Below are 21,392 nucleotides of genomic sequence, written 5' to 3'. Positions count from 1 at the left end.
AACTGAAATAACTACCACTCCAATTTTAGGCATTTTCCTTAATTTACAATCATGGTAACTATAATTCCTACGAATATAACTCAATCTTCATTGCACAAACAACCTACGACAAATCGAACAATCATTAATTTGCAAACTTTCTTGATTTGATGTCGAGCACGTCTCTTTCATGCTTGTTAGTTTTAAACAGATTCGATATAGTCCTCAGCAAAATTTCCAGTGAGATTCCTATTTTTGAATTGTTGTTTTGTTTTTTTAGAGAAAATGATTTTTTTCTGTATATATAAGAATATTTCATCATGGATCTGTTTATGAATTGTTGTTATATCTTTTATGATTAGTTATGGTTAGCATGTGATCTAAATAACTCTATCATCAGATATTTTCTTGATTTAAACACATGATCTTGGATCATAGAGCAAAATTTGAAGGGAATTAAACCATGCGTGACATTAATTCTTATGCTTTTATCTTTTCATATAAATCGTTTCGAGACGAACTACAAATTCTTGGTGAAATGAATAAAAGAGTATATAAACTTTGATTGCAGATGGAGGTAGGATTGGCATTACCGGACGAATTTGAGAACTTTATCGCAAAATTTTACATCCCTACCTACATCCTTGTTCCTGAGGGGAGGGCAGAGCGCTTGCCCGACGTGCCTGAAAGCCCCGTGTTAGTATTCATCAACTCCAAAAGTGGTGGTCAATTAGGTGCTCAACTTCTCCTCACATATCGCTCCCTACTCAATAAAAACCAGGTGAAACTATCATCCTTCAGAAAAACATTACATTTCCTAAATGATTATGTACATTAATATTTTGATCCATGCAATTTTGCATTGATGTTGTGAATATTAGATTAGAAGGTCCATATATTTGGTTCGTTACATGGTCTCATAATGCCAGCTTTTTTAGGTTTTTGAATTGGGAGAAGAAGCTCCTGATAAAGTGCTGCATAGGATTTTCCATAATCTCGAGAGGCTCAAGGAAAATGGTGATCAATTTGCTCCTAAACTTGAGAAGAAGTTGAGGATAATTGTAAGTAATAAGCTTTGTAAAAAATATGGTTTTTCCCCTTACCATTTCTAGTTGTAAAATTTGATGAAGCTGGGCTTATGTAGTGAAACATCTCATTGTTGATGATTCGCAGGTTGCCGGAGGAGATGGCACAGCCGCCTGGCTTTTCGGGGTGGTTTCCGATCTAAAACTGTCTCAGCCACCTCCCATCGCCACTGTACCTCTTGGAACCGGAAACAATCTTCCCTTCGCTTTCGGATGGGTGAGAATACACTGGTTATTTTTCCTATATGTCACGAAAATTTATTTCTAGAACTCAAATATTTAGAAAGCACACCCCTACCGAGATTTTCTTTTTTTTTTTGGTACGTCTGCCCTTGACAAGCATTTGCATATATGTATTCGTTTATTTTCTTTGAAGCTTAGAATTCCATTTTTCAGGGAAAGAGGAATCCCGAAACAGACCGTGATTCAGTACTCGCATACTTGGATCAAGTGGGGAAAGCAAGAGAGATGGCGATGGACAGGTGAGTATGAATTCAAACTCGGTTTTAACATCTCACGAAATTCTTGAAAATTCAGAAGGTCTGTTCTCCAGTTGGCACATAATGCTGCGGATGAAGACAAAACAAGAGCACGAATGCGAGCCCATCGCACCTCTTGAGCTGCCCCACTCCTTGCACGCAATCCAGCGCGTGCTCCCAACAGACGACCTCAATCTAGTAAGCCTCTTCGTTCATCAGAAAACTCGTCATAAACTGCAGCAGCACCTCATCATAGTATTTGTTTCAGGAAGGCGGCGACTCATTCCAAGGAGGGTTTTGGAACTATTTCAGCATGGGTTAGTGCTCTCATTTGTTTCAGTTTGCTTCCATAATATTAATACATAGTCTCACTCCATTTCATCTGTCTCTGTAGGAATGGATGCGCAAGTCTCTTATGCGTTTCACTCGGAGCGCAAACTCAACCCAGACAAGTTCAAGAACCAGCTGGTTAATCAGGTAATAGTGGTGATTCCATTTTTCGGAATAAACTTTGTTTTTTTGTCCAACACAAATAAGAGGGGTTGCTTTCTTTCTTGCATCTTAGAGCACATATGCAAAGCTCGGGTGCACGCAAGGGTGGTTTTGTGCTCCTCTAATTCACCCATCCTCGAGGTTCATTTCATCTCATGTTTCACTCCATCCTAATTGGGAGCTCGTACTGTGTCACGGTTTGCTAACCCAGGCACCTCTCGCGCAGGAATATTGGTCAGATCTGCAGAGCTAAGATCATGAGAAAGCACGGCGAGTGGATAGACCTCCCGATCCCTACAAGGTAATGATCGAACTCTCCCGTTCTTGCATGTTGTTGTTTTTGCATTGAGACGCCAACTGCTTGCTCTGCAGCATCCGTTCTATCGTGTGCCTTAATCTACCAAGCTTCTCTGGAGGACTAAACCCATGGGGGATTCCTAACCCAAGAAGGCGACGTGATGTGAGCATAGTCCTTCAATTTTTTCCTTGTTTGTTTACTTGAAAACGACTAGTTTTATCATCCTCAAACTAATGGACAGAGGGAGTTCACTTCGCCTTATGTGGACGACGGGTTACTCGAGATAGTAGGGTTCAAAGATGCTTGGCATGGGCTAGTTTTACTCGCCCCGAACGGACACGGGACACGCCTTGCACAGGTTACTTATCTTTTCCTTTTCTTTCCTGTGCAGTAGTCTTCAAACTATAACTAAACGTGCCCTATGCAACGACACCTAGAAGGATTGATGAAAGTTAAATTCACTAGCCTAATTCTTGTTATCTGCTGCAGACAAACCGTATAAGATTCGAGTTCCAAAGAGGAGAAGCTGAAGATACTTACATGAGGATTGATGGGGAGCCATGGAGACAACCTCTTCCTGTTGACGAAGACGACATAGTCGTAGTGGAGATCTCTCATCTTGGCCATGTCAAGATGCTTGCCACAAATGAATGTAAATCCAAAAGTATTCTTGATCCTTCATCCCTCCCTTCGTCTCCGATGGGACATGACGATGACAAGGACAGCGATAAGGAAGAGGAGGCCAATGGAGACGAGCTGAGGAAATTTGGGGCTGCAGACACCTTCAAAATTCCAGATGATGTTGACATATCTCATGTCAGTTAACTCTTTAGTGCATCGTTTTCTTCGAACATCATACCTGAACTCAACCTCCTACAACTGTCACAGTTACTGCCTGAAATACTCAAAGAGAGACAACACAACTTTACACAATGTAGAAAATCAGAATATATATAACCATCAAATTGGATGTTCATGATGCCTCAGTATACAAAATGCCTGTATTGATATGAAGTGTATCATAGAATTACATATCTAACTTAAACATCAAGCTGCCCCTCAATTTTTGGGATTAGTAGCAGCTGCCACTTACTGTGGTCTTTTTTTTTTCTTTTTCTTTTTCTTCAACAACTGCGTGAACGTTGAGGAATTGTGCCGTCTCTCGTAATAATGGACTCTGATATGTGGTATGTACTTGGATTATGTCGATTATTTAGTGACGGCCTCATTTGCTTTCTGGGACGCAGCAGCCCTTTCTTCTGTTTTCTTTTTCTCTCTGAAATTGATGAATGGAAAGAAAGATCAGTAGGAGGTTCAGAGAGTATCAGAACTTCTTGGAGCAATACTTAACATCATTACCTTTCTGTATATTCCTTTAACAATTCTTTCGCTTGAACCAGCTTAGAAAGCAGATTACGGTAGACATCTAGGTCGCGATCAACACTTCTCTTGCTGACATTCAGTGCAGCACAAAGCTGTCAAGCCATCAGGGAGAAACAAACATGAAATGTCTATCAGATACTAAAGATCAGGTGAGAAGCAAACGAGAGACTCATTTTTTCCACAATTTTCATAAAACTGTATACTACACGATAGACATTCAATTCCAAAACAATGCAGACTGTGGCCTAGAGTCAGAAACTGCGATGTGTGCCCTCATCAGACCACCTTCTAAAAAATGATGATTCATTGGAAAAGTAGTTATTTGATTAACCTATTTGGTGCATATGAAAACTCATATATTTAAAAACCTGAACCCAATTAACAATTGAGCACTCAGCATTCCAGAGTTGAAAAACTCTACTTCACTATTAACATTTGGATGGATGGAGATAGGATTTTTTACCTTATCCAAAATGTTTGGTTCTGTGGAATTTGATAACTCAAGCAGACGGAAAAGGCCAACTGCAAAGAAACGACTGTAACTGAAACTCCCCTTGGTTCCCGCTCTTTCTGCAATGTCCTTTAAAATCCCTTCAATTTCTCCATCTCTTGATGCAAATTCTACTAAAGAACTGGGTGATTGAGTTTTGGCCCATTCTTCTACTTTCTGTGCATCAGCCCTGCAACATAAAAGTGTTAATATTGACACTTCGTGAAAAGCTCCGAGCATTTTCAGTTGCCACTGCTGTCAGAAAGAGGTTGGCCACCAAATGCAATATAATTCAGAGCAAAGCACTTCTTTTCTATAAACATACAAGGTACAAATAATAATCAAGAAGGAAACAAGTTTATGAATAAATTCAAATACCTTCAGATACTATGGGGAGTATTATTCAGTGATAGCAAACCTAGTATCATCAAAAATAAAATGGAGTAAGACAAATATAGAAAAATGTTAGATGTACCTAAATTGAGCAGGATCGTCATTTAAAGCCCTGATATAAGCCTCGAAAATGGCTTGCCGGTCCTCATCACTCGGGTAACCCTCCATTAGTCGATCGTACACGGTAACAAAACCCAGAGCAAACACGGGATCATACCGGAATGACTTCTTGTATTTCGTGAGATGCTGCTGCACAATAAGCTCTTGCAACACAGTGTTGTATATACTTGGAATTGGCCTCTTATACGCCTTCAAGAAATTCAATTTTGTCTGAGAAACAGTAGGCACATCTGGAGGCATTCAAACCCAAAAAATAACTTGAGAATCCAGTCTAACAAAAAGAGAATATTACTAGATTCAATACAAATATAATAGATTCATAAGTTCTCCTAAGGAAACAATTGTTCAGCATAGTATCATTCGTATGTTTTAGCACAATGTCATAAAATTTGCACAAATATATACCTTAAAAATGGGGTTTTTAGGAGAAACAACTTAATCAAAAGCCAGCTAGCCCTAGCTAACATTACATTCTAATTAGATCACATCACTATAATAATAAGTTCCATTCAATTTCAACCACATCCTAACATCATAATTACTCATATTCTTAGCACGATTTTATAAAACTTTCACAGAATGGACCTTGGATTGAACTTTTCAACATAAAAGAAGTCTGCTAAATTGAGCTAACATTAAAAAAAATTCACATTCTAACTAAATCATTCCAACAATACGTTCCATTCAAATTCCATTACATCTTAGAAATACATCATCCAGCCATTTCCATCAGAATGCATCCAATCCACACCACTAAAACAACTAATCAAATCCTCCAAACTCTTAAATCCCAAACGAACCACACTACCAAAATCGAAACGTGTTCTTCAGCAAAAATAAAACCGATTCAGAAGAGGAGAGAGAGTAGAAAACTCGCCTACTGAAGTGCACATGCAATGAACGACCATGCGAGAGGAGCTCGAAGCGCGAACACTGCACGCGTCATACGTCACCGCGCTACGGAGTTTGAAAGCATCAAAATTCGAATAACTCCGAGCTGAGGAGTTCAGATCCGGAGATTGAACTGCGGCAGTGAAGGAAATTGTAGTAACCGCCGCCATTGGAGAATCGAAATCAAATGTTTTGCGATTGAATCGAATTTCAGAAAAGAAGAATAGAAGCTAATATATGTGAGAGGAGTGGATAAAAGAGATTATCCGTTCAGTTTTTTTCCCAATTTTATATGCCAGCCAATGAATGTCTCACACGTCTATCATTCTTTTAGACCATCTATTTGTTTAAATAAAATGGAGTATTGCGTTTAAAAGTTCGCATAAAAGCTTATGGCTAGTTCGGTTTGTCTATTACATTTGTAAGTCGTTAATTGGTTTAGAGTAAAGCCCAAAATTGGTCCCCTAATGTATGATCATTTTATGATTTTGGTCCTAAATTTTATCTTTTGGAATTTTTAGTTTTGTACATTTCAAATCGAATCATAATTGGTCATTCGTTTACAATTCCGTTAATTTTATAACACTCAACGGGTTTAACCAAATTTTGACTAATTAAAGCTCTTAGTTATGATTTTTAAGTCATTAATTATATCATTAATTATTATTCTATTTATTATTCTACAACAATAGTACTCCTCTGTCCCATTAGAAATGAAACATTTTCCTTTTTAGTTTGTCCCATTAAAAATGAAACGTTTCTAAAAATGGAAACAATACTCTTTCTACTTTTTCTTCTCTCTTACTTTACTCACAAAACAACATTACCTAAAATCATGTGCCGAAAAGCAAATGTTGCATATTTAATGGGACGGAGGGAGTATATCATTAATTAGGTCACAAACGGACGGCGAGACGATTGAGTGGCTGCTGCAGCAGGCGGAGCGGTCGGTGATCGCCGCCACCGGCACCGGAACAATTCCGGCGAATTTCAACTCGCTGAATATATCGGTGAGAAGCTCCGGCTCGACGTTCTCGGCGCTGTCGCATTTGAGCTTGAGCAACGGCGCCTATTTTGGGAAGAATTTTGGGGATTCTTCGCAGAGGAGGATTTTCTTCCACGGAGGCGGATTGTCTTCGTCGGAGAATGCGGCGAACTATCTCAATAAGCAGGAATCGCGCGACGGAGAGGGGAGCGCGGGGCGGAAAAGGGCGTCATAGGAGGATCTGCGGTCGGCGGTGCAAAATCAAATGGGGAATTACATGATGCAGTCTAGCTCCGATTCCGTCGACTCCTCTCCCCGCTCCCGCCACACCGACTCCTGAGACACCGAGGCGCCGGCGCCGGCGCTGCCACCGCCGCCGCAGAAGCTCCGCCTCATGTGCAGCTACGGCGGCCACATAGTCCCCCGCCCCCACGACAAATCACTCTGCTACATCGGCGGAGACACTCGAATCATCGTACTCGATCTCCACACCACCCTCTCAGGCCTCCGCCACCGCATCTCCAAAACCCTCCTCAACAACCAATTGTTCTCGCTGAAATACCAGCTGCCTAGCTAGGATTTGGATTCGTTGATTTCAGTCACTACCGATGAGGATCTCGTGAAAGACGAAGTTCAGGTCCGTCACTGCTTTATCGCCGGCGATTGAAGTGAGGGGGAGGGAGATGGAGGGTTAAACGTCGCGGGAGGGAGAGGGTAGAGGGAGAAGACAATTCATTCTATGGTCAAAATTGGGTTAAACCAGTGACTGTTACTCCCTCCGTCCCGATTAAGAGTCACATTTTTCCATTTTGGTCCGTCCCCAATTAAGATTTACACTTCATTTTTACCATAAATAGTAAGTAGGTCACACATTCCACTAACTCAATTCACTCACATTTTATTATAAAACCAATATAAAAAAATAGGTCTCAAATTCCACTAACTTTTTCAACCAACTTTTCTTTACATTTCTTAAAACTCGTGCCCGGTCAAAGTGTGACTCTTAATCGGGGACGGAGGGAGTATAAAATTAACGGAATTGTAAAGGGATGACCAATTGTGATCCGATTTAAAATGTACAGAACCAAAAAATCTAAAAGATAAAGTTTAGGACCAAAATCGTAAAATGGTTATATATTCGGACCAGTTTTGGCCTTTACTCGTTGGTTTATTACACTGTAAATGAGATAGAGCAATCTAAAGTCATGTTACTCTCATGAGCACGACAGACATAGTCGCCACTACAGCGAAAGTTGGGCCGATAATGTCGGCCCAAATTAATTATAGCGTTTTTTAATTATTTTTTACCGAGAGAAGACGAGTTGGAGAAAGAAAAATCTACAAAGGAGTGGAGACTGAGAGGAAAATGGGCCAAAGGGAAGTGAGTCTAAAATTACAACTTTGCACATTGGAGGTAAGAGTTCGATTTCTCATTTTTTGTGATTATAATTTAAGCCTTGGGGAATATATTAGTATTTATTCTTCTATTTTTAAAGTAATACGTAATACTGTATTCCCTCCGTTCCATAGTAATAGAGTCATTTTGTCATTTTTGTACGTTCCATAGTAATAGAGTCATTTTTCCTTTTAGTAAAAGTCAACACATTTTTCCACACCTATTTTACTGTCTCTTACTTCTTTCTCTCTTCATCTCTCTGCCTTTTTCATTTTTTACTTTATTTTCCCTTTTTTTAACTCACTTAACACACTTTTTCTTAATCTTCGTGCCGAAAAGAAATGTCTCCATTACTATAGAACGGAGGGAGTATATTGTAGAGAGTATTAAGTACAGTAATATACTGTATTAATCCAGTTAAAATAAATTAAAACTAAATGTAATAATGACTCGTACTCAAAGTCATGTAATGATAAAAGTATGGAGTATATATTTTATGGATTATGGGTAGTGATATGCAAATTCATATATTGTACAAATTTCAAATTAACTTTGTAATACAGTGTCAACATAACGGCAACATAATGTCAACGTAGTGTAAAATTTCAAGATTTTGATGTCAACACAATATCAACACAGTGTCAATAGGTGTCAACCGTTGACATTGTGTTAATTTTTTTATTACTATTATTTTATATCATAATTTAGAATTTATATAATATTTAGAATTTGCATTTGATTACATTCATATCCTTTTACATTATATACCAGTGAATTTTTCATTGCAACGAGGGAGAATTTAATAAATAGTTTTCTCACTGTAACATTGTTTGTGACTTAGATATGAGATAGTATTGGTTTTGCACGTAAAAGAAGCTTTTATTGTTTGTATATAGATATACAAAAATGACGTGTCTAATTTATTGATAAATAGGTTTTCTGCAATTCGAAAATGTCCAAGAATAATGCAAAAATCCCTTCAATATCATTATGCCATATGCCAACGCACTAGCAATTAGTATAGTAAAATCAGAGACCTAAATTGTACAGGTTACTATTTAAATAGGTTTATGTATTGTTTTCATTTTGTTTTATAATTATGTATCTTTATTTAAATTATTAATTTTTATTTTATCCATAAATCTTAATTCTAATACTTAGATAAAATATAAAAATAATAATAAATGTGAATAGGTTAAATGATTTAAGATTTAAGAATTCTTAATGTCTTATGTACTGGACTACTGGTACGTGCATGCTCATGGAGAAATAGAGAAATTCAATAAAATCCTTGACCAACTCTTACAAATAATTTGTAGTTTGGACATTTAAACTTGGCAAAAATATCAACACCTAATAAATCTGAATAAAATTTGAACCCAAAATTAACCTTTAATCAAATCGGAGCGTCTGATGTAGCCGTTTACCATCCCACGGCCACGATGGAGCGGACTAATCAATAACGTTTATTTCAAACCCCAACGGTCGAAAATCCCACAATAAACATAACAAAATTTTCCCCCAATTTCTAATCATCGATTCATCTCAAGAGATAAAACCCCCCCAAAAAATCAAGATTCTCATCCCAATTTCATCTCTGATCAATTAGAAGCCTATTTGAGAAAGAAAGCAAAATGAGCGTGGCGCAGCTCCCAGACGCCATGGATTCTTCCGAAGATGTGCAGATATGGAACAACGCCACCTTCGACAACTGTGAGATTTCCGAAGATTTGGCAGCGAGCAAGCAGTCTTGGGGCTCTCTGGAATCGATTTTCGGAAATCCTAAATCGTCTTTCGATTCTGTTTCAGGTAAAGAAAATCAGGGTTTCACTTCGGAGAATCATAATCAAATTCCCTCTGCTTCCCCTTTTCCCACAACGACGCCGTTTAAGCAGCTCAACGCTGTCGAATCGGTTCAAAAATCGAAAGTTAGAGGTTTCGAGAAAAATCGAGTCTTCAAGATCGACGAGGAGATTGAAGAAATCGAAACACAAATCGCGCGATTGAATTCAAGATTGGAGGTTTTGAAGGTGGAGAAGGCGAGTGTCAGTGCTGTGGAGAAGAAAGGGCGAGTCATCGCGGCAAAGTTCATGGAGCATAAACCGAGTGTCAAGAATGATGAGATTTCGAATTTAAACGCAAGAACAAAGCCTAACAGACGAGGGATTAGTTTAGGTCCAGCAGAAATCCTCTCCGCAGGGCGTAGAGGGATGAGTTTGGGGCCTTCGGAGATTTTCGGGGCGGCGAAGTCGAGGCAGATGATGATCAACAACACCCCTCTGCAGAGTAGGAGGCAATCTTGCATGTTGAAGTTGCAGGGGATTGATGAGGAGAAGGTGAAGAGCTGCAGTTTGAGCCCGAAATCGAGGAGAGTTGCTGCAAAATCAAGGCAAGCTGTGACCACCATTGGATCAAGAAAGACTGTCAAGAAAGAAGATGCTGTTTTGAGCTCGGTTCAGCCCAAGAAGCTGTTTAGAGATGGCGAGAAATCCGCCCCAAACAAGAAGGCGGTCAGGCCGGGGAGGGTGGTGGCGAGTAGGTATAATCAGGCTTCAGCGGTGAGGAAGAGATCTCTGCCGGAGAATGATGGTGATGCAGGGAAAAGGGTTGAGAAGAAACGGTCTTTATCCATTGGGAAGATGAGGGCTAATGAGGGCGAGGGGCGGGTGAAGAAGAGGTGGGAGATTCCGAGTGAGATTGTAGTTCACAGCAGCAGTGTGGAGGGAGAGAAGTCACCAGAGCCAGAGTGTGCTGTGGTAGCGCCTTGCTTGCTTCCGAGGCTTAGGATTGCCCGTTGCAACGAGAGCCCACGTGGCTCGGGGCCTGCGAAGAAGGTTGCGGAGCTGGTTGGGAGGAAGTCATATTTTGCTAGTGATGATGGTGTGTGTCAAGCTCTTAGTTATTGTGAAGAGGAAGAAGAAGATGATGATGATGAATGAAGAGTGTTGAGTTTTGGTTGGATTGTGTTTTTTGCATTGTTATGGTAAATAGAGAATAAGGAGTAAAGCATACCTGTGCCTTTTATATTGACTAGAGTGGTGCATGTTCTTGTATGTGGCTTCATCTGTGCACGTCATGTTTGTATTAATGACGGCTTTTCTATCATTTGAGTATTGAGATTACAATGTTGTTATATTTGAATGAAAGCATATACTACTTACTACTTTTTTAAAAAAATTAGGAAAAATATGTCCTTCGTAAACAACAATTCTAGTTGAAAGTTTATACGAAAATCAAACCTTTTAGTAAATTTATTCAAATGTATTTTAATTACACGAAATCATTCAAATGAATCAATTCTCAACCCTTGTTTTTCGAAATTGTTATAGTGGTATTATTCAAGACTTTAGAGCATAAAATATACATAAAACTGTAAAATTGGAGTTCTAATGTACAAATGCCAATCCATCAAAATATATAGATGCAGTCAAAAAATGAATTGAGGTCGAGTAACTAACGGTGTTGGCCGGGAAGCCGACGACAGTAAATAGTTTTATTTAATTCAAATTTAGTTTATACCAAATTTTTTATACATACCAATATTTTATACTATTAACTTTCCACCACTTTATTGCCCCCTACCTTGAAAGAAGAAATGTTGCTAGTGAAAAAATAAACACATTACGGCGTAGTACTACAAGCAATACATATGGTGAACTTGAGTTTTATTAAATAGAACTGGCTCATATTAACAGGAAGTTAGCATGTATAAATTGGGCTGTGACTCTCAAGAAAATCAATTGAATTAACCAACATATATGTCTACGAGTGAACCCTCACTGAACAAATTGCACCAAAATAAATAGGAAAACATATAGGTGCAACGTCAAGAATAAAAGGAGAGTAGGGGTAATAAACAGCTCGATGATTCTCATTACCAATCTTTCAATAAGGTAACATTTTAAATTACATAAAATGGAAAAATACAACATGAATATGACTTCATTCCATCTACAACAATTCGAACAACTTCAAGATAGTGGAATCAACGAACCGCACTTGAATAAGTAGATACCCACAAGCCTGTAACAAAAGAAAAACCCCAATACTATACAAAACAGGTAGAGCTATAACAATTCAGGTAAAGCTGTGATTTCCTTAGTGGAATTAACATTGAAAAATAGAGGAATTACTCAAAGATTGTTGCGCTGAGATTTAACTCCAGTCTCGTAGAAAAATCGAGAGAGAAGCTGATAAACAACACATGTGATGTATGAGTTTTCCAGACCCTCAGCCAATAAGGTTACAAAAACATGGCAAAGGGTATAGTATAAGTGTAAAACACTAAAAACTCATTATCAAAACAACTCAAAAATTCAAAAAAGATTCAACTTTTACAAAAAATTAATAGCCTCAGCATGTTAATTATAATCAATAGCAAGGTAGATCCACCGAGAGGTTCCCCTACATAAGCAGGACCCGGCTTCACTACACCTCATATACTATCCAACAACCATCACAGGCAATGATTTTAATCTAAAAAGAATATTAGAAAATTCTCAGATATTTCCATATTTTCATGGCAAGATGTAGCAATATCAAGGGGTTCTCCCTTTACAGGGTCTCAATATCACTACACCTCAAAAATGGAAGTTTCATCATTGATTAAAAAACCTAAAGAATTATGAAAATAGATAGAATTATGATCAATGACAAATAAATTGGTAAAAGTGTGAGGTTCAGATAATTATACAGCTCTATCGATCATGAATTTTCTGAAGCAGAACTGGCGTTAAGCTGATGATTCATCATCACAACCATAAATCAAACAGTAGAAAAGTTAAATTGAGAAATATTGGCTCATATTAAGAAATTCAACCATTATTATCAATCTACTTCATCGATTGGAAACCTCGGAAGCGCGGATAATTGTTTAATCATAGCCAAAACCCTAATTATTTAAAAAAAAGGTTGAAATTTGGATTTGATTTTGAAATTTAGCGGACATTTTTAGAGGTACAACAATGGATAGCGTAAACCCCCACGTGAAAGCCGCCGAATCTTTGCCCCTATGACTAGCTCTATTTTTCAATCAAAATCAGAAAACAAGCTAAAGGTGTGGTGAGGCAATCGGATTTGAAAAAATAAATGAAATAGTGAGAATGTCGCCGTTGTTTTGACACAAATAAGCCGTGAAGAAGGTACAGCGGCTTATCTGCAACACTAAACAGCATCGTTCTGGCACGAGCTTTGGGACTTGTTTCTTCATTAGAGAAATTCAGAGGAGCCCGGGTTGCTACATGCGAAAAATGCAAAGATTTTTTCGAAATTGAGCAAATAATGATGAACGAAGGAAAATGATACACGAGGATTTCTGAAATTGAGATCTGGGTGAGGAAGAGAAGAGAGATGACTATGCTTTTATAGAGAAACCCTAATCACAATTGGGTGGGCCGTAGAGGCTAAATTTCAGAGGGCCTGACAATATTGTGAAATTAGGAATTTTGAGATGTAAACTACTTTCCCAATATCCAATTATGAACCAATTTATAAATAAATGAAAATATTTTCATTATATGTGATTTCAGATTTTTGAACGACACCACAACTGTTTGTCCATTCTTGCTATCTTCGTGAGTCGTGACCATGTCCTCAAATCAGATGAATGGATATGACTCACACTAACAAATACAGGAAGTGTCTCTATTTTAATATAGTACAAATATAAATATTTTTATTTTATTTTGATTCTTTGGTTTTCTAGAAAACAAATTATATTTTTCCTAGTACCAATCTCTTTACGTGGAAACTCAACTTATTTGGTTTATGCAATTTGCTGACAATGAGGCAAGCACTCACCAAAAAATTGTACCAATTCCAATGTTCATAATGATGTCGCTGTATTGGCTCCCTCACTAATCAAATCATCGCAGTCTTACCGCGATACGAACACGAAACCGAATCTACATGAGCTTCGAATTCCACCCATCGAAATCAACCAAATTTCCAATCGGAGTCAGCTGAGTTCGAATTGATGCTGCTGAGAACCGTCAATTCAGGTTATTATCATCTCCTAATTTGGCTCACCGCCGAATATTCGACGCCTATATGGGCAGTTTTGATTGCCGGAACATTTGTCGTCGTCACTCTCACCCTCTCCATCTACCTCATGTTCGAGCATCTTTCCGCCTACAAGAATCCGGAGGTCCATTTCATACGATTAAGAGTTTTTCCTATCTTTCAGTTGTTAATTTTGTTGGCGATTTGATGATTGCAGGAGCAAAAGTTTTTACTTGGAGTGATACTAATGGTGCCATGCTATGCTGTTGAATCAGTAAGCCTTTTGGTGTTTTTTTATTCTTTTTCTGTTTGGTTGAGCTGATTGAGGAGAATGATCGTGAGTTGTTTTGTTGATTTTGGTTGGTGGTTGTGTTACAGGAGTGGAAATTTAGTGTATTGGAATATGTTTATGTTTAATTGAGTTTGTTTTTAGTTGAAACGACGAGCGAAGAGAACTTATATGGTGAAAGATGAGATGGTGCAGCAGAGTTATTTCTTAATTCATTGATCACATTGGTGAAAATTTTAAACGTTTGAGTCTGAGAAGTTTCTATCCATATTATAATTACTGTGTGGTGACTGGTGAATCACCTGAGATTAGTAGATGATTCTCATGTCGAAACACTATGTTGCAACAAGCTACAGTGTATCGGTATATATGCCAATAGTAGCATTGGGAATTTATTCACTATTGACTCAAAATGTGTGTGTATGTAGCACCTTTTTATCAAGTTTTTGGTGTTTGGGAAGCTTGTAGAGTGTCCTATAATTTTATGGTATCATTGACCATTTACTATCACATCTCTGTAGTGGAACTGATATGGGAGCATAGGTCTTTTATTGTTTTCAGCTCTCAAGTTACTCTGTAAACTTCTTAAAGTGCATATGTAAACTTAAAAGCTGTGGGATTTAATGGCCAGATGAGAGCGTGTTTTTTAGCATATAATTCAAATATTAAGTAGATCTCCATATTGGTTGTCTTGTAATGCTTAGTACTAATATTCAACTCTTGAAGGTTTTATCTGGGTTCTTTTTTCACTTATGCTCTCTCAACTACTTCCCACATTGATTCTTCTTATTTATGTTCTTAGATTTTTTTGTTCCGTACTTTTTTTTGTGTGTGAATGATGCTAATTCTGTTAATTTGCTTTCCTTAAGACAACATTTCTCATGGGATCACTTCTCATACAGTCATGTAGACAGATTAATGACTGATGATATCAATTAATTTTATTGAATACTTCTATATAAAGTAGTACATCTTCCTGACTGACATCACATTAGAAATCTGCTTGGCTTCATTCTTTACTACTAAGGTTTTGTGATGATGAACGTTGCCTATGAAATGTTTAGTCAAAAAATCCTCATTTTACTTCTTCTCAAGCATGGTCCTCTGTTTGCAGTTTGTCTCGATGGTACACCCAGCAATTAGTTTTGATGTTGGGATTGCACGTGATTGCTATGAGTCCTTTGCCATGTATTGCTTTTGGAGGTATCTAATCGCTTGTTTAGGTATATCATAAAGCTTACCCTTTTAATATCGAAGTTCTTTAGTTAGAGTTTGTTATTGCACATTTTATCCTTTTTCTCACATAAGTTAGTAGATCAATAAAGGCTTCTGAAGAACTTTTATAAGATTGTGGTAGTTGACGTCACCCCTGGCCATCAGTTTTTTTCCCTAAACTAGACTAACTAACTAGTTTGTCAGAACAAATTCAACCTATTTTCACATGGTGGATTAGGCGGAGAGGAGGGAGCAATTGAGTTTATGATAAGGGAAGGACGAGCAGGTATGAAAGCACCCCTACTAGATGATCATGGTCATGAAAGGGGAATCATAAAGCATCCTTTTCCAATGAATTATATCTTGAAGCCTTGGAAACTTGATCAATGGGTTTATCAGGTTATGAGGATTGGAATTGTTCAGTATGTAAGTTCCATCCTCGTGTGAAATTCTTTAGTATGTTCTGTCACCAACTATTTGTACGCTTTAATCTCGCTATGCCTGACCAAGTTTGGTATACTTCTATGGCAGATGATAATAAAAGCATTTACCGCCATTTCAGCAGTAATTCTCGAAGCTTTTGATGTGTATTGTGAAGGCGACTTCAAATGGAACTGTGGGTGCGTTATATCCTTTGAATATTTTTAGTAGCTATCTTGGAACTTGTTTTAGATTAGCTGTAACTCTTTAGGACACGAAGGAGGGATTTCAAACGGGAAGGTGGAAGCTGAAATAAATGGAACATAGCAATAATAGGCAATCATGTTTTTCTTGGGATATGCTAGTCACTAGAGCGAAAAACTTATGCTACCTTTTGGTGAACCACTCTTTGAAGTGAAATTATACTTACAAGCTAGTGGGGTGATTCAACTTGTTTTAATGAATTTGTACTCCTTTGTGTCCTGTTTAATGAAAATTTATATCATTCATAATCTGCATACACATTACACAATATGCTACTTCTGTTTAATATCGATTCATTTTGAAGTTTTTTTCTGTTGGATTTATTTCAAAGTGAGACTTTTACTACTATTTGAGTGGCTTAAATGGATGTATGAGAAGCCTAAGTACTCTTAACACTTCGTTGTTTTATAGGTACCCTTATATGGCCGTGGTTTTAAATTTCAGTCAATCTTGGGCTTTGTATTGCTTGGTTCATTTTTATGCCATCACAAAAATTATATTGGCACACATTAAACCTCTGTACAAGTTTTTGACATTCAAGTCAATTGTGTTCTTAACTTGGTGGCAAGGTGTGGCAATTGCTCTATTCTACACTGTTGGCTTATTTAAAAGTCCGATAGTTGAGTCATTGCAATTTAAATCAAGTGTTCAGGACTTCATCATCTGCATAGAGGTAATTGTTTTAAGCTGACTTATTTGTTTTGACAGCAAAAAAGAATCTTGTCGGGGCTTCCATTGCTTATTACAGATATCTAGATTTTGATAGATACACAATCTGCTCAATAGTCAATTTCTTATTGTATTCTAGTTTGATGTGGTCTGTGCAGATAATATATTGTGTTATAAATGTTTGCATATTCATCCAGGACAGATGGGTCTTGCTTCTGCGGTTCACCTTTATGTTTTCCCGGCAAAGCCTTATGAGTTAATGGGAGAAATCTTTTCTGGAAGTGTTGCAGTCCTAGGAGATTATGCATCCGTGGATTGTCAGCTGGACCCTGATGAGGTTAGGGATAGCCAACGTCCCACAAAGCTGCGCCTTCCTCAACCCGACTATGAAGCCAGGAGTGGCATGACCATCAAAGAGAGCGTTAAGGATGTCTTTCTCGGTGGTGGTGAATACGTAAGTTCTTCCCTCTTTATTTAATACACATCTCCTGCCCAATATCGAAATTATTCCTAAATGTGTATATATAGTTGGATTGTTGGAGTATAGTATACTCACAAACCTATGCTTCCTCCCAAGTTCTGTGTCAATGATAGGGCTTGATAAGGTGTCGTTAATTTCGCCTGCTGGATGTATTAAAATAGGCTTCCCGTTTGCTCTGCAGATTGTGAATAATGTGAAGTTCACAGTCACTCAAGCAGTAGAGCCAGTAGAGAAAGGAATCACTAAAAATCAACCAAAAGTGGCATATGATCTCCGAGAACATAAAGAGGGAAAGGACAACCAAGGACGACAACTGCATTTCCTCATTGGCACAGCCAGTGATCCGTGGAATCGACGATCCCCTCCTAAATGGGAGCTTCAGTGACAGCAGTAGTAGCTCAAGGAAGAAGAAGAAGAAGAAGAAGAACCGAAACAAATCCGGGTACACCAGCGCAGAGAGTGGCAACGAAAGCAGCATCGACTCTGCGTTTGGTGGTTACAAGACTCACGGTTGTCGCTGGCTTGTCAAAGATTAGTGAATGTGTATAACACCGATTGAATTTTCGTTGAGCCAGCTACGTACCGCCACAACAATTGTAATTCTGATGGCTGGGACTATGTTGTTCTGTATTTGGTGCTTGATGATCAGACCAAGGAATTCGAGCTATTGAAAAAAACTATAGATTTTCTCCCCCTGTTTGAAATTATTGTATAGAGAAGAAAAAAAAGAAAAACCTCTTCTATATGCCACACACTACATAAACAAGAAACCATTGTTTGGTCATGAAAATTTTAAATTCTTCGTACAATAAGTAAAATAAGTAATTACATATGGGTGACGTAATGATCCTATTTTTCATGAGGAAATTATGTGTTCTACTTGTAAATTTGATCATATCATCAGTATATTATAATCAACTCAATGACTTAACGTTCTGCTTTTCATACATTCGAAACTCGAATGTTACTTAGTTGTTTCTATTCGTTTCGTGAGATACTCGCAAAGTTAAGGCCTTAAGGCCATATTTGGTTGTCAGGATTCTATCTGATAAAGTAATCTGATTCCTTATATTTTTAACCTGTGTTTGTTTCAATTTTTAATTAGACTGGAAAAGTAATCAGAATCCTAGAACAAGAAAAGTTATTACAACTTTCCAGGATTCAAAATCCTAATTTTTCTTAAGGATTTTCTTTTCCAATTTTAGGATTCTTACATATTTAATACAATATATTATTATTAGTATTATTATTATTATTAAATATAATATTATAAAAATAATTTAAAATTATAAATTATATTTAGTTTCAATATAATAAATAACTATAATTAAATTTATCGTAATTATAACTGTATTATTATAATATTTACATATAATCGTTATTATCATTATAATAATTAATAATTTATTAAATAATTAAAATATAATTATAATATAAATGATATAATAATAAAAAATAATTATTACTATTATTTCATAAATTAATAATTAATCAATAAAATCGTAGTAAAATTTAAATTATAAAATTTATTTAATTATAATATCCGCAAATATTATAATAATAATAAAAATAATCATATTTATTATTATAATCATAAATATAATAATATAATTATTACATTTGTAATAATAGAGCATGTAACTATAATGACAATTATATTATTATATATTATGATGGATGATCCATATTTAAACTATCCATCGTAATAATAAATATAATAATATAATTGTTATCATTTGTAATTAATAATTTATTAAAATTTTTATATTATTATTTCTTTTTATAAATAAAAATTAATATATAAAAATAATAAGTACCATATTTTTATTATTAGTTTGGTGTTTAAATCAAACATAAAATACAAAATCGTGATATTTTCCAAACACTGTAAAGTAAAGTTATTAGGAATCATATTCCCGGGATTCATTTTTCCGAGAATCATTTTCCTTTCCAACTTTACTTTCCCGTCAACCAAACAAGTGTAATTGAGGTATTAATTTTTCTTTTTTCATATCTTACTTAAAAAATTTAGTCACTCTAAAATTTCTCTACCAATTTTTTAAATTTAACTTTATTAGTAACTTTTTAATAACTGGAGTACTAATTTAGTGTTTAGTTTTTAATTAATGTAAATAATATAAGTGATAAAATAAAGTGTTTTTGCAGATGCATGTTGCGACTTGCGAGTAGTAGATATAGTCATAGGGTTATACTAAAATGACAACCACAATTAAAATGACAATATACCACTAATGAGAATCCTTAGATTTAGGACGAGATTTAACCTTAGTTTGCCACGTGGCATACTTGCTTGCCTATGTATCGCAGATCACTTGATTATCTTTGATTTCATATCGCAGATTGTTTGGAACCATATGTCAAGTTGTTTGTCTATGTATAGCAGATTGTTTTCCTAGGTTGTCATTTTAACTATGGTGTCACCATAGTGCTCTGATTTCGTATTACAAATTGCTTAGAACCATATGCCGAATTACTCGCCTATATATAGCAGATTGCTTGTCTAAGTTGTTATTGTAACTATGTGGTCAATATAGTGCTCCCCTATAGTCATACGTGTTCAAGATTATTTTCATGTTGCGGATGCCTGCGGAAAATCTAGTAGGAGTACTATGAAATTCCACTTTTATACCATAATAAATTGGAAGAGATCGTTGATTGGTTTAAAATAAACTAACATTGTCCCAATTTGGTTTTTGCGAATAGCTTTTATATTTTGTTCACAAATGAATCGACAATTTAATTAGTTAGTTGCATACAAGGCTCCCTGTACAAAATGGTACTACTAGTTTTATTTTATGGAATAAACAAATTTATTTTTTGTATTTCAAGACGTACAATTTATTTTTCAAGTCAATTTCAGCTTCACCATAAAGTGGAACTGGGAGAGTATTTCACACAATGTAAAGTCTGTATTTGAAAATGAGATTTCAAAATTAAGCGCTGAATAAAAAAAAAGGAGCAAAGTTAATGTATGGTAAATCAAAATCAATTCTTAAAAAAGAGAGATAAAAAATTATTAAAGTACTAGTATAATTTATTTTATGATATCCTTAATTATGACAATTGAAATTGTATGTGTTGAATATGGAAAAATAATATTGTATTTTCCCTTTAAAAAAGATTAATTTATTCTTTAATTTTGAAATTATAATATGAATTCGAATCAAGAGATGAAACAGGAAAGTAATCCAAAGTAAAATCTTGCGAATCTTAAGGGGTTACTCTCACTAACAAGCATTTGCATCTCTAGATTACAAATTGTATCTCATTGAGATTCACGAAATCTCAAATTTCAAATATTTTTAGATGCAGTTCAATGTATTCGATATCATGAATATACGGTAGTAACATATTTCGTATAATAAAATAACTGTGTGAAATTAAATGTGTCGAGATTCAAATTTGGACATGTTTATTTAATGTACTCGATGTGAATTGAAACAAAATTAAAATCTCCTGCATATCGCCAGTTGCCATGAAATCAGTAGCTTTAAACTTAAATACTACTACACCAAATGAAATGTTGATAGAGTAAGAGCCAACACGTTTAAAGTTTAATATAACTACTTCCCTCAAATCAAGATTGACTCTTGACAAATCCCCCTTAAAACCCATGATTAAATCGCACCTAATATACTCATATATTCTCAAACTAAAAAGAAATTAAAAAATACCCCACTTAAAATATGCCGGCTAAGCTAAACAACTTCTTTCTCTCCACATATACACACAAAAAATCAAATTTGAATAAATAAATAAAAAAAGTGTCATTTTCAGTTGTACTCTTATTTCTAAGGAGTAATTGACTCGGTAACCTTCAAACCAGTTAAAAAAACATGGATTCCCTAAACTACCCCTCGAATCAAACCAATCCACCAAATCACATATACCCTAAATCCAATTTCTTCATCTCACGAATAAATTATGTAAATGAAAATTCCAATCCATCCTTTGTTACCTCGTATGGTCAAATGTTCAAATTCAAAAACGAAAAAAAACAAATAATGTACCATTTTCCATGCAAGGGCATTCCCGTCATTTC

At 36.2% G+C, this 21,392-nt stretch overlaps 3 protein-coding genes, 4 non-coding genes and 1 pseudogene across 8 annotated transcripts; 3 read left to right on the top strand and 5 right to left on the bottom strand.

The window, feature by feature from the left end:
- The first annotated feature begins 122 nt into the window (after nt 1-122).
- Nucleotides 123-3,473, top strand: LOC125196794 (diacylglycerol kinase 5-like). The gene is made up of 13 exons (XM_048095420.2): nt 123-219; nt 551-760; nt 918-1,040; nt 1,153-1,281; nt 1,461-1,546; nt 1,618-1,741; nt 1,812-1,860; nt 1,938-2,020; nt 2,109-2,176; nt 2,262-2,336; nt 2,408-2,495; nt 2,575-2,691; nt 2,823-3,473. Exons 2-13 carry the CDS (start codon nt 551-553, stop codon nt 3,156-3,158), a joined length of 1,488 nt encoding a protein of 495 aa, XP_047951377.1. The 5' UTR covers nt 123-219; the 3' UTR covers nt 3,159-3,473.
- Nucleotides 3,269-5,865, bottom strand: LOC125196795 (protein THYLAKOID FORMATION1, chloroplastic-like). Its single transcript, XM_048095421.2, has 5 exons — nt 5,597-5,865; nt 4,682-4,949; nt 4,180-4,396; nt 3,693-3,808; nt 3,269-3,609 (listed from the first exon to the last, which is right to left on the bottom strand). The coding sequence occupies exons 1-5, from the start codon at nt 5,778-5,780 to the stop codon at nt 3,543-3,545; spliced, it is 852 nt and encodes a 283-aa protein (XP_047951378.1). The 5' UTR covers nt 5,781-5,865; the 3' UTR covers nt 3,269-3,542.
- Nucleotides 5,866-9,504: 3,639 nt separating this feature from the next.
- Nucleotides 9,505-11,108, top strand: LOC125195250 (uncharacterized). Its single transcript, XM_048093427.2, has one exon. It carries the CDS (start codon nt 9,626-9,628, stop codon nt 10,928-10,930), a length of 1,305 nt encoding a protein of 434 aa, XP_047949384.1. The 5' UTR covers nt 9,505-9,625; the 3' UTR covers nt 10,931-11,108.
- A 1,021-nt stretch (nt 11,109-12,129) lies between these two features.
- On the bottom strand, nt 12,130-12,238 carry LOC125197648 (small nucleolar RNA snoR97). The gene has a single exon (XR_007172181.1). It is a non-coding gene; the product is annotated as a small nucleolar RNA snoR97 (small nucleolar RNA).
- A 425-nt stretch (nt 12,239-12,663) lies between these two features.
- Nucleotides 12,664-12,754, bottom strand: LOC125197604 (small nucleolar RNA Z223). The gene has a single exon (XR_007172140.1). It is a non-coding gene; the product is annotated as a small nucleolar RNA Z223 (small nucleolar RNA).
- Nucleotides 12,755-12,787: 33 nt separating this feature from the next.
- On the bottom strand, nt 12,788-12,877 carry LOC125197664 (small nucleolar RNA U36a). Its single transcript, XR_007172196.1, has one exon. It is a non-coding gene; the product is annotated as a small nucleolar RNA U36a (small nucleolar RNA).
- A 214-nt stretch (nt 12,878-13,091) lies between these two features.
- On the bottom strand, nt 13,092-13,237 carry LOC125197674 (small nucleolar RNA snoR134). The gene has a single exon (XR_007172206.1). It is a non-coding gene; the product is annotated as a small nucleolar RNA snoR134 (small nucleolar RNA).
- Nucleotides 13,238-13,568: 331 nt separating this feature from the next.
- On the top strand, nt 13,569-18,021 carry LOC125192607 (protein LAZ1-like; annotated as a pseudogene). Its single transcript, XR_016128932.1, has 8 exons — nt 13,569-14,136; nt 14,209-14,265; nt 15,395-15,503; nt 15,734-15,921; nt 16,027-16,115; nt 16,591-16,852; nt 17,051-17,302; nt 17,511-18,021. The product of XR_016128932.1 is annotated as a protein LAZ1-like (transcript).
- The last annotated feature ends 3,371 nt before the right edge of the window (nt 18,022-21,392 follow it).

The sequence above is a fragment of the Salvia hispanica genome, chromosome 4 (assembly GCF_029641045.1).
Source record: "Salvia hispanica isolate PSC_SH4W2 chromosome 4, Shi_PSC_v1, whole genome shotgun sequence".
Taxonomy (NCBI): domain Eukaryota; kingdom Viridiplantae; phylum Streptophyta; class Magnoliopsida; order Lamiales; family Lamiaceae; genus Salvia; species Salvia hispanica.
Note: the sequence above shows the minus strand (reverse complement) of the source record. Positions and strands in the feature narration are given on the sequence as shown.

Excerpts from the sequence above, each read along its gene's own strand:
- LOC125196794 (XM_048095420.2), top strand. The coding sequence starts at position 551 with ATGGAGGTAGGATTGGCATTACCGGACGAATTTGAGAACTTTATCGCA. Across the intron at positions 1,041-1,152 it reads AGAAGAAGTTGAGGATAATT|GTTGCCGGAGGAGATGGCAC; the intron begins GTAAGTAATAAG and ends GATGATTCGCAG. Across the intron at positions 2,337-2,407 it reads GACCTCCCGATCCCTACAAG|CATCCGTTCTATCGTGTGCC; the intron begins GTAATGATCGAA and ends CTTGCTCTGCAG.
- LOC125196795 (XM_048095421.2), bottom strand. The coding sequence starts at position 5,780 with ATGGCGGCGGTTACTACAATTTCCTTCACTGCCGCAGTTCAATCTCCG. Across the intron at positions 3,809-4,179 it reads AACCAAACATTTTGGATAAG|CTTTGTGCTGCACTGAATGT; the intron begins GTAAAAAATCCT and ends ATGGCTTGACAG. Across the intron at positions 3,610-3,692 it reads TTAAAGGAATATACAGAAAG|AGAGAAAAAGAAAACAGAAG; the intron begins GTAATGATGTTA and ends CATCAATTTCAG.
- LOC125195250 (XM_048093427.2), top strand. The coding sequence starts at position 9,626 with ATGAGCGTGGCGCAGCTCCCAGACGCCATGGATTCTTCCGAAGATGTG.